General features: G+C 37.9%; 2 protein-coding genes across 2 annotated transcripts in view; one reads left to right on the top strand and one right to left on the bottom strand.

Moving 5' to 3' along the window:
* LOC149541885 (Nucleotide-sugar transporter family protein) overlaps positions 1–12159 on the bottom strand; it is a 57744-nt gene that overhangs the window by 15559 nt on the left and 30026 nt on the right. The window lies entirely within an intron of this gene.
* LOC149541886 (uncharacterized) lies at positions 28–11129 on the top strand. The gene is made up of 3 exons (XM_089796501.1): positions 28–395; positions 530–807; positions 11046–11129. Exons 1-3 carry the CDS (start codon positions 44–46, stop codon positions 11127–11129), a joined length of 714 nt encoding a protein of 237 aa, XP_089652627.1. The 5' UTR covers positions 28–43.

The following is a 12159-nucleotide window of genomic DNA, read 5'->3' as shown; positions in this document are numbered from 1 at the left end:
TCTTGTATCTCTCCTACGAACTGCTGATAGGGAGAAGCCCTCTATGGGCTACATATATGAGGGCATGGATAGGGCCAAGGAGGCCATTAGAGCTCAGTATGCAGGAGTGCAGGAGAAGTATGCCCCTATTTGGGACATCATTGATAGGAGATGGCAGAATCAGCTCCACAGACCCATCCATGCAGCAGCTTACTTTTTGAATTCGGCATTTCGTTTCCGTCCTGACTTCAAGGCGGATGAGGAGGTTCTCACCGGATTATATACAGTGATCCAGAGGTTGAGTACTGATGAGGATAGCAGTGCTGCAATTATTGAGCTTGATAAGTTCAATAATAAAGAAGGGCCACTTTTCTCTAGCAGGGTAGCCATAGATGCTCGGGAAACAATACAGCCAGGTAAAAATTAAATAATATATTCAATGTTCATGAATTTAGATTCTAAACTTAAAGTTGATTATGTAATTTTAGAGTTAACTTGTAATTTGTAATTTGTAAATGAGACTAATTATTTTTATTTTCCCTTATTTCAGATAGATGGTGGCAAATGTTTGGGGCCACAACCCCAAAACTTCAAAAAATTGCCATTCGTATTCTGAGTCAGCCAAGCAGCGCTTCTGGATGTGAGCGCAGTTGGTCCATGTTCGAGCACATCCACTCGAAGAGGAGAAACAGGTCGACAGTGCAGAGGTTGAATGATCTTGTCTTCGTTCATTACAACCTCCGTCTTAGGATCAGACAGATTTTGGGCACTGACTCCTCTCCGATCATTCTGGAGGAGATAAATCCAGAATCAGAGTGGCTCACAGAGGTTGTAGATCCAATCTTCACTGAGGAAGACCGTGCGCGGATTGACCAGGTGGATATAGAGGTTAAGGCAGCTAGAGCACGTTCTTCAGGCATTGGTAGACGCACACGTGCACGCACAGACACAGGCCCTAGCGACATTCGTGAGCCCATCTTATATGCGGGAGATATGGCTCGACAGTCCTCTAGGACCTACATTAGACGCCTTGCTACTAGGCAGACTGGATACTCAGAGGCTGAGGCTGAGGCTGTAGCCGAGCTTGAGGATGATGTTGAGGATGATGATGACTATGAGCCTGAGGCTTGAGCTGGAGCCTTGTTTTTATATTTTGTTTACAGATATTGATATTGAATCATTGATAGACATATGTTTCAAACTTTCATGGATCTTCATCTTAGATTCTTACATAAATTTATGATTTGATGTCTTATGGATCATCTTACATACATTCTATGATTTAAATCATTATGATCATTTGATTTCTATTTACTTCAGCTAGCCTACAATTTACATTTTAGATAACATAGTTACGTATGTGATGGATTTTATGTTCCATGTTTATGTATGTTAAGTTTTAACTTCTATTTGATGATGTTATAGTGTGCTTAAGTTATATTCAATAAAGGGTGCATGAAATAAGTTTTAAATTGTTAAAATCTTTAAATTTAAAGGGTTTTTTCAAATTTGCCGATTCATCGCCGATTCATTGCCGATTCACGATTCGATTCGGCCTTGCCGATTCCAATCCGATTCCGATTCACGTTTCTTTGGTGCAAAGGTTGAATGATCTTGTCTTTATTCATTACAACCTCTGTCTTAGGATCAGACAAATTTTGGGCCCTGACTCCTCTCTGATCATTCTGGAGGAGATTCATCCAAAATCAGAGTGGCTCACTAAGGCTATGGATCTAATCTTCACTGAGGAAGACCATGAGTGGATTGACCAAGTAGATAGAGAGGTTGAGGCTATGGCCATGGCAGAGGAGGTAGCTAGAGCATGTTTAGGCACTGATACACACACGCGCACGCAAGACATAGGCCCTTGTGATGTTGTTCATGAGCCCATCTTGCATGCGGAGGCTATGGCTCAGCAGTCCTTTAGGACCTACCTTAGACGCCTATCTAGAAGGCAGATAGGATACTCAAAGGATAAGGCTAAGGTTGCGACCGAGCTTGAGGATGATGATGAGGATGATGAGGCTTGAGCTAGAACCTCGTTTTTTCATTTTGTTTACAGATACTGATAGACATACATTTCATGGATCTTCATCTTAGATTCTTACATTTATGATTTGATGTCTTATGGATCTTTATCTTACCTACATTCTATGATTTGAATCATTATGATCCTATGATTTCTATTTACTTCAGCTACAGCATACAATTTACATTTTACATGTAACGTAGTTACGTATGTGATGGATTTATCATTTATGTTTCATGTTTATGTATGTTAACTTCTATTTGATAATGTTATAGTGTGTTTAAGTTATATTCAATAAAGGGTGCATGAAATAAGCTATAAATTGTTAAAATTTCTAAAATTTCAAGGGTTTTTTTAATTTGTCAATTCATGGCTGATTCGCAATTCAATTCAGCCTTGCCGATTCTGATTCTCATTACTTCATAGACCATCTAGGTACACAAATTGTCCCCCTTTCAACAGTAAACCATCCTGTATCAGATATTTAGAGAATTCATCATCATGGGAGTTTGAGAGTTTGGTACAAACCTTGTATGCTTCTTGGAAGTCCTCATTAGAGCCATACATGTCTTTGAGTGCCTTGATACTCAAACTTTGCAATTGAATCTGTATTGTCAAAATCCTTTTGCTTAGTGCATCAGCTACCTTGTCAGCTCATCCTTTCTTATGTTTGAAAATAAAGGTATAGGCTTGGATTGACTCTACCCATTTGATGTGTCTATGACTTAACTTGTCTTGGCTATTTAAGTAACTGAAGGCATGATTGTCAGTAAACACTGCAAATTCCTTTGCCAGTAGATAGTGTCTCCACTTTTTGAGTGCTTGAACTAAGGCATACAGTTCCAAGTCATAAGATGAATACTTCCTTTTGCTTCATTTAGTTTTTCACTAAAGAAAGCAATGGGCCTTCCCTCTTGATTGATTATTGCCCCTATAGCCAAATTCGAAGCGTCACATTCAATTGTGAATATCTTGTTGAAATCAAGGAATGTAAGTATTGGTTGTTCTGCTACATTTTTCTTTAAAATCTCAAAAGCTTCTTCTACAGCGATTGTCCATACAAACTTACATTTATGTCCTCCTTTGATGGTATCCAATACTGGAGCACATATGTGGCTGAAATTCATGATGGATTTCCTATAAAATATGGCTAGTCTATTTAAACTCTTGACATCCCCAATAGTCTTAGGTGTTGGCCAATTGAGTATGGCTTCTACTCTATCAGGATCCATGCTTAAATGAAATTACAAACCCAAGATATACTAATTCCTCCTGCAAGAAAACACACTTGTCCAAGTTTATCATTAGCCTTTCCTAATGTAACTTACTCAAAACCTGATCCAAATGCTTCATGTGGTCTTCTCTAGTTTTGCGAAAGACCAAAATGTCATGTAAGTATACTACCACAAATTTTCCAATAAATGGTTTCAACACTTCATTCATTAACCTCATCAATATGCTAGGAGCATTTGATAAGCCAAAAGGCATAACCATCCACTCATAGAGTCCTTTGTAAGTTTTAAAAGTTGTTTCCCACTCATCTATCACCCTTATCCTAACCTGATGGTAACCACTCTTAGGATTTATCTTGGAATAATATCTTGCTTCCCCTAGATAGACTAGTAAATCTTCTATTCTTGGCATAGGAAATCTATGCCTAATTGTAATCATGTTAATGGCCCTAGAATCTGTACATAACCTCCATGTTCCTTCTTTCTTAGGTGCTTGGATTGCAAGGACTGCACATTGGCTTAGGATTTTCCTTATCAACCTCTATCCGAAAAATCACGTATTTGTTTGGCTATCTCCTCATTCTGCATGGGAGTCATTTTGTAGGCAGCTTTATTAGGTAATGTAGACCCTGGAATAAAATCAATTTGATGAATAATCTCTCTAACAAGTGATAATGTGGGATGCATATCTTCTGCAATTATTCATTTGTACTAGTTTAGTAACTCTCTAACTTCTTTAGAGCCTATCTCTTTCCTTTTGTCCTTGAATTTTTCTTCCTTCTTCTCTTCTTGTTTGGGTAGAATGACTAAGGCATATCATGGGGTACATTTCTCTTTCACGACCTTCAAAGACTCCTTTCCTCCTACACACATGACAATAAATTATCTCTATTTGTCTAGGTTGTTATTAGGCATTGGTCTCATTGTATACCTAACTCCATTTGTGAGGATAGTGGAAGTGTTTTTCCTTCCATCATGTTGGACTTCCAAATCATACTGCCATGGACGGCCTAAAAGAAAAAATGTCACAAAGTACTTTATCCTTGTATTCACCTACTTGGTAATCTACCCAAGATTTCTCATTAACAAGCATTTGTTGTCCCTTAGTTAACCATGATACTTTGTAAGGGCAAGGATGTGGAATTCTTGCTACCTTAAGCTTTTCAACCATCTCAAGAGAAACTAGATTTTTTGTAGAACCAGAGTCAATCATAAGTCTGCATACCTTCCTTGCTTTTACAGTTGGTCCTCAAGATGGTCTTTCTTTTTGGTGGTTCTTGTATAGTTGGTACCTTACGCAATGTCATCATCATTAGACACTCACCTTCTTTTGGGTCCTCTAACTTAGATGGTGAATTGATATTTTGAGAGTCTTCTTGGATTAATTGTGCTCTCTTTTCTCCTTGTTGATTTGAATTACTTTTTCTTAGAACACCTATGTGTAGGGTGAACTTCTTGATTGCGATTGTAACATCTAACATTCCAAATCTCCTACCTCCAAACCTTCCTAGCCTATTAGGTCTTCTACCCCTCAAGTTGCCTCTGTTATTTGCTCCTCCGTGTGACTCCCCTTGACCTACTTCATTTGGTGATCTAGATGACTATTGTCTACCAATTGATCTATTTCTACATCTGAAATTCCTGTTGTCTCTTCCTCCACCATTTTGTTCTTGTTTCCTTCTCAGCTTCTCTTCTACCCTCATAGCTAATTGGAAGCATTTACGGACTATATTCAGGCCTAGTAGACCCAATTCATCTTGCATGCTAAACTTCAACCCATTGAGATATCTTGCCACATTGTCCTTTTCCCCTTCATATATCCTTGATCTTAAAACTGACATCCATATCTCTCTACTTTAAATGTTGTCTTTCCTATGCAATTGTACCTCATAATCATCTGGTACAAACATCTCCTTGATTTTTGAGGCCTTCAGCGCCATGAAGAAGTCACAATCTTCCCATATTTTCTCTCATCCCGGAGATGATTCCACCAAGTAAGAGCATATCCTTTCATTTTTTACCTTGCTTCCTTGATTTTCTAGTACTCTACTATCTCTTCACATTCAAAATAAGTTTTATAATGCTTCTATCCAATCCATAACTTCATCAAGGTTCATCTTTCTACAAAACATGGGAATTTCTGCTTTATTATTGATGGCTCCTCTTCTAATTGATCGGAATTTCTACTTTGTTACCGATGGCTCTTCACAACTTCTCGCTTAGGGTTTCCTCTTCATCCCCTTCTTCCTCTTCTTCTTCCTCGGATAGTCCTTCAACCTTCTTTCCCTTATAACTCAATCTCTTGATATCCTCAACCAACTTTTGGTCCTGTTCCTCCATCGCTTGGAGCTTTCTAGCCACCTCAGCACTCGTCCCTTTGGGTCCTTCAACCTTCTTTCCCTTATAACTCAATCTCTTGATATCCTCAACCAACTTTTGGTCCTGTTCCTCCATCGCTTGGAGCGTTCTAGCCACCTCAGCACTCGTCCCTTTGGATGCATATTATTAGTCTCCTCTTCACTTCCTGACATATGCTTCGATTTATTAAATCCCCTTGCTCTGATGCAGCATTAAGTCGAAGCAACGAACTCGCAACCCTAATTCCTATTATGCTAATAGCAAGATGCAATCACACCTGGCTTGCATTTTTGGGCAAGGAAAAACTTGTGAACTAGTTCCATCTCCTCAACCCACTATAGAACAATTCATCTTACCAAGACCATGACCACACTCCTCTTCGCCTTCCAAAACCTTTAATCAACTCAATACAACTTGTCAATGGGGTTTTAAGTATCCCAACACTCTTGAAAATGGGGTTGCAAGCTTTGGGTTTAACCATGGAGGAAACTCCGTAGTTAAGCACACTCAGGCTGGAGTAGTACTATGATGGGTGACCTCCTGGGAAGTCCCGGTGCTTCACCCCTGTGAGCAGCACCTAGATCCAATGAGTGGTAAGTGTTCCATTTATTCTCATGAGAGATGGATTCATGTTGAATCACTACTCATGAAAAATGGGTCAATGAGTTTGACTCAGAATCAGATAGTTAAATCCTGATAGCACTATCACACTCTTGAAAATGTTTCAAATAACCTTTTGGGACTTCTACAAGATTCCAAAGTCATTAATTTTGAACCTTACATATGTGGGCAAAAACCTATTGATCCATTCAGGACATTAGGCCTAATTAGTTTTCGAAATTTCAAAGCAACTACTATGAATTCGGTCTATCCTTCCAAACCAACACTTGCAAAAGGTTTGTCCCAACTTCAAAACAACATTTTACCATGCTGCTTCCACCCAACCACCCTAAATGGAGTTCAACCACTCAATTTGCACAATCCAAGAAGTTGGTCACATGAAGATGCCTAGGTAGGGCTGGCTTATTCTCCTTCATCTCAATAGATCTTTGCATGAAACCAACTAGGAATGAAAACACATTCCCTCTACTTATAAATTCGAAGAGGCTGTAATTTTCCTATGATGGGAGGTCAAGTAAAGGGCCACATAACTTCAAAACCTTGACAAAACAAGGGTCTCAAACCTTGTTTGAGAAACTATCTATTTGAACAAGTAAAACTCAACCAACTTGAACTAAATGAAAGCTAACACATATCTCAAATCACTATAATCATTCAAAACAATTCACCAATACGTACACACTGCTAGCAAAGCAAACTACAGACTGGTTACAAAAAAATACTGAGAATTTTTTATACCAAATCATGTCAAAAGTTGTACGCACATGTGCTCAATCGCTTGTATATCAACTAACATATCTTATCCAAGCTTCTTTCAACTTCCCCAACCATCCTTTGCATTCCCATGATTGTTGGACAAAGTTGATTATTCAACTTCCAAAAGTTGCAAAGTTGCAAAATGACAACTTTTGCATTTCATGCAACTTTTTACTTTTTGACTTGCAACATTTCCAAACTTACTAAAATGAACTGGGGATTAATACTATAACTCACATGTATAGACCTAAGATAAATTAGTCTAGGAAGGGTAATGACATAAATGAAATAGTGCTACAAAGTTCCAACTTTCAGAATAATATGTCATATAGAATTGTCTGATTTTGGCAGCTATACTGATCTAGGATTGTATGGAGACCATTAGCAAAAAGAATGATAATAGATGTACTACTAGCAAAGTACTCACTGAGTTGCAAAAATTGGCCGAGTTTTCTCACCTAGCGTGTTTTTATGACTATTACTGGCACCAAAAACTCATTGAGTACTTGCCTAGTTTTTGTTAATAATTTGGTCATAGTTTTATAACAACACTTAAAAGCAAAAAACAGCCCAAATTAATTTCATTTCTCATTTCTTGACTTGTATTTTACTGCGAGGGAAAAAATAATCTTCCAAACACTTGCAAACTGATTTCTATTAAAATTGAAGCAGATTTTAGGCTGATTTGAAACGGATTTGAGGTGGTTCTTGAAGAGGATGGCATCGATGATTTCGAGAGGTTGGCCATGGAGGAAGGGGGTGGATTTGGTTTGAAATTGAGTTGGATGAGTGATCAATGCTAGTGCCAAAAGAAGCTAGAGGCAGAGCTACATCAAGGATGGAGGACGAACCACAGACTGAGTCAGACATACCGAGCGAGGAAGTAGTCATGGCCAGTGCAGACTTCTAGCACTATACCCACTAGTTCTACCTCTCCGTTAGTTTTTACTAGAGCTGGGAAGAGGAAGATGTAATTGTAATAATGTATTTACTTTTAGTTTTACATAAACTGCTAACTGTTTCTCTTCCAGCCATCAGCATTCCTCACCAGAATGCAGTTATGTACCCATTTTGTTTTAAATATATCTAGAATAAGCTTGTTTCTTTTGTGTTCTCATTTAATGACTCGTTGGATGCATCTTCTCATTGTATTTTACAAAAATAAAAGCATTTCTAATTAAATTTAAGTAATTTTTGAAGTTCCTGAATTTTTGCTGAGATTTTGCCAAAAAACTAGCTAAGTTTTCCTGAATATTTTTTCCAGAGCTTGGCAAGTTTTTGGCTTTGGCGAATTTTCCAACTATGAGAATGATGCTGCCAATCAGTGCACACTGACAGGCAGGCAGTGATAAAACACATTAACATCTATATGTTGAAGATTTGCTGATCACTGCAATCCTCACTTTGAGGACTTTGCAGGTATCTTGTAAACCACATCACAATGCTAAGTCCAACAATATATAGGATGACAGATTTATACATCCCTGTCTCTATATCTGATTCTGCTCATTGTCTCTAGAATGTGTGTATGTATGTACATAGAGGTAGGACAATATGTAACTATTAGAATATTATTTAATTACTTAAATGGTTACAACTATGTATATTTGGAAATCTTCGTGAATAAGATCATTTCTTAAGTTTATTATTAGAAACTTTCTATTCTTGTAACTTTGTAGATCTATATAATGATCACTTCGATCATTTGTCAATACATCAAATAATTTACCAAATCTTTGTTAGTAATAAGGTATCAAAGCTTGGGAATTTGTTTTCTAAAACAAAATTCATTTTTGAAATTTTTTAAGATCTTTGGAAAACATCTCAGGCCATTTTCGCAAGGTTTGTTTTACAGACAGAGATCTTCAACCTGCACGATTTTCCTGACTTTGGTGCTCATCTTCATGGGCATTTTTCCTAAGGCGTTTTCTGCATTCTGTGCAAAATGTGTGTGTTTTTTCTGCCCTTAGGCATTGTTTCTTGACATCAGTTTTCTGCAAGTTTAGCCTTAAACTCTCTTCGACGAGATTTCTTGCAACCCACTCGGCTCTCTGCAACTCCCACGTAGATTTTCTGGTCATTTTTTGCAAAGGTTAAAAACTATTTTGCTCAGACCTACAACTATATTTCATTCCACACTTGTCTAGAAGTTTTTTTGCTTCCATTTAGTTGTTCTTTAGTCGGCTCTTTCTCTCAGAATTTCTCAAAACCCATGTTCAATATCTCATGGTCGCCCAGGGCTTCTACAACCTTTAACTAGGGTTTTGATCCTTTAGGTCAAGTTGAAAAATTATTGATTGTAGATTCATGGTGGGTTTTTTGAAATCTCAACTAGGTCATCATCAACATTTTGTGGGTATCTTGGTTTCTATGCCTCGAATTTTGTTACGAATCGGAATTTTATTCTAATTTCAGATTCCTTCTGGACTTTTTGAAATCTCTATTGCTACTTCGTCGAACTTTTTCTGGATTAGCTGAAAATTTCTCTCAAAATTTGTGCCAACCATACTTCATTATTTTTTGAAGTTTGTAATTGCATTTGTCTGTCTTCTACATTAGGATTTGTGTTTCATATTTTGTGTTATCGTTACTTCTTTGATTTTCTTTTTTGTGCATTGGGAGATGTGCATGATGGCACCATTAACCAACTTAATGTTGGAGGGCAATCAAAGATTCCACGGTAGAAATTATAATACCTGAAGTAGCACACACTGACAATCTTTGAAAATCGTCAACTTGACACAATTATTTGGGGAACAAAGACTTGTCCTACCACACTCCAAGCAAACTAGGACAAGTTTGTGGTGACCATCTTGAAGTTATTGTGCTTCTCAAGCTTTCCGTCACAAATGATTAGTTGCCTCAGATTCCTTCAAGCAAGTCAGCATCAAACATCTAGCAGCGTCTACAGGAGTGGCATGAGACATCTGACAAGAGCCATTGGTTCTTCATAAAGAACCAATTGTTCTCCATTATGATGGATGAATACATATCGTTATAGGAGCATCTCTCAAAGACTAAGGACATCCAAGATCAGCTCAAAGCTATTAATTGAAAAATGGAGGAAGAAGATATTGTAGTCATCACCTCGAAGAGTCTACCTATATCTTATGAGCACTTTATAGAGACTCAAGATTACTTCTACTAATATAGATTTGAAATTTTCCAGAGTTGTGCACCAACCTTCTACAGCAAGATTGTTGGAAACAACAATTTGGTAGCAGTGTCACCTCCTCCTCAAAGCAAGTTGCAGTGTCACCTCCTCAGAGCAAGACTTTGCAACTAATTCCTTTCACAAAGATAAAGGATCTCTTTAATCTCAATAAAGCAAAGATAAAGGAAATTTGATCTCTTTAATCTCAATCATCTCAGTAGAAGGGCTCCAATCAGTCTCAGTATGGTTCAAAGAAGAAGAGGGTTTAGTGTAACTACTATGACAAATAAGACCATTTGCTCAAGGATTGTCGCAATCAATTGGCTTCTAAACAACAGAAGTAGGGAGGGTCCTCACCTAAAGCCAAAGTTGTTGAGCACATAGAGAAGAAAGAGTTTATCGTTTACACCTTCATGGCTAAAAAGCCCATAGACCATGTAAAATCTTCTACCTGGTATAGAGAATCTCGTGCTTCTCAACATTTCACTCACAAGCATGATTGGTTTACAAAATTCTCTCCCTTTGATGATTCAGTTATATTTGGAGTAGGGGAAGAGTATACTATTGTCAACAAGGGCAACATTCACGTACCGTCTGGTGGGAGGAATCTCATTTTCCTCAATGTATATTATGTTCCTTGCATGGAAATTAACCTTCTATCACTGAGACGGATCGTGGAGCAATCTCCTTAGCTTGATGTGGTATTTACTACACACAAGTGTTCGATTGTTGATTGTGTGACACACACTATTATAGTTGTTTCCATTGAGAATCATGGTCTATACAAACTTGTGGATATAGGTGATTCTCTTTAGCATTCCTTTGCAGCAAAATCATCTTCTATCAGTAGTCTTTGGTCTCAGCAACATGGTCACCTGAATATTCACTATCTTGCTCAGTTTGTTCGAGACGATAGTACTTGCCCTACTTGAAATTTAAACTCAGAATCAGCGAGTCTGTGGAGCTTGTCAAGCTGGAAAGCAGCACAGGACGCCATTAAGGATGGTGATAATGGAGAGCCTCTAAGGTGCTACAGTTGGTCCTAGCTAATGTATGTGGTCTAATGAATACTTCTTACGTTATTGGGTGTAGTTTTTTTTTTCTTTTTGTTGATGATTTCAGTCATAAAATGCGGGTGTATTTTCTTAGATAGAAATCAGATGTGTTAACTGAATTTCAGTAATTTAAGGCCTTAGCAAAAAAAGAGTTTGGCTGTTCTATTATATCTCTTAAGTTTGATAATTGGGTGGAGTTTAATTCTATTGCTTTCTTTGCTTTTTGTGATACACATTGCATCAACCATCAGTTAACCAAACCATACACCCCTAAACAAAACGGTGTTGTAGAACATCACAATTGCACCATTACAGAAATGGCCAAGTTTATGATGGAACACATAAATGTTCCTAAGAAATATTGGGCAAAAGCAGTGTTTGTTGCAGTCTACCTCCATAATCGGACTCCGACACATGAAGTTAAAGGAAAAATCCTGAGGAAGCCTAGACTGGTCCCATACCTAGGATCAGCCATCTGAAATTTTTTGGCTCTTTAGCATATGTATGGATTCCAAATGCCCAACGCTCCGAGTTGGATTCCAAGAGTTAAAAGCTTATGTTTACAAGATGCAGTGACAACCATAAAGCCATAAAGCTTAACTACTAATTAATGCACACATTGATCATCTTATCTTCAGTCGAAATGTTGTCCAAGCAAAATTCTAAGGATCATCCTTTGAAGACTTATGATTTAGGTGTTTGTCTAACCATTGGGTTCACCTGATGGGAGGATGATTCAGAGTCTGTATTTGATGATGCACTACCTAACTTTCCTCCAGATGATGCTAACCTTCCACCTCTAGATCCTCTTCCTCCTCCAACTCTAGTTGTTACTCCTTTCTCTAATGTTGGAGCATCTACTCTCCAACCTAAATGATGGGCTAAGACCATCAGTGCCCTTTGTCCTAGTGAGCTCATTAAGAGTAAATCTTCTAGAAATAAGGGCAAGTAGCAAAATATAATTAACTTTGCTCC

This window comes from Cupressus sempervirens, chromosome 8 (genome assembly GCF_028749045.1).
Source record: "Cupressus sempervirens isolate cs-2001-9-10 chromosome 8, ASM2874904v1, whole genome shotgun sequence".
NCBI lineage: Eukaryota > Viridiplantae > Streptophyta > Pinopsida > Cupressales > Cupressaceae > Cupressus > Cupressus sempervirens.
Note: the sequence above shows the minus strand (reverse complement) of the source record. Positions and strands in the feature narration are given on the sequence as shown.

Excerpts from the sequence above, each read along its gene's own strand:
- LOC149541886 (XM_089796501.1), top strand. The coding sequence starts at position 44 with ATGGGCTACATATATGAGGGCATGGATAGGGCCAAGGAGGCCATTAGA. Across the intron at positions 396-529 it reads TCGGGAAACAATACAGCCAG|ATAGATGGTGGCAAATGTTT; the intron begins GTAAAAATTAAA and ends CCCTTATTTCAG. Across the intron at positions 808-11,045 it reads AATCAGAGTGGCTCACAGAG|TACTTGCCCTACTTGAAATT; the intron begins GTTGTAGATCCA and ends TCGAGACGATAG.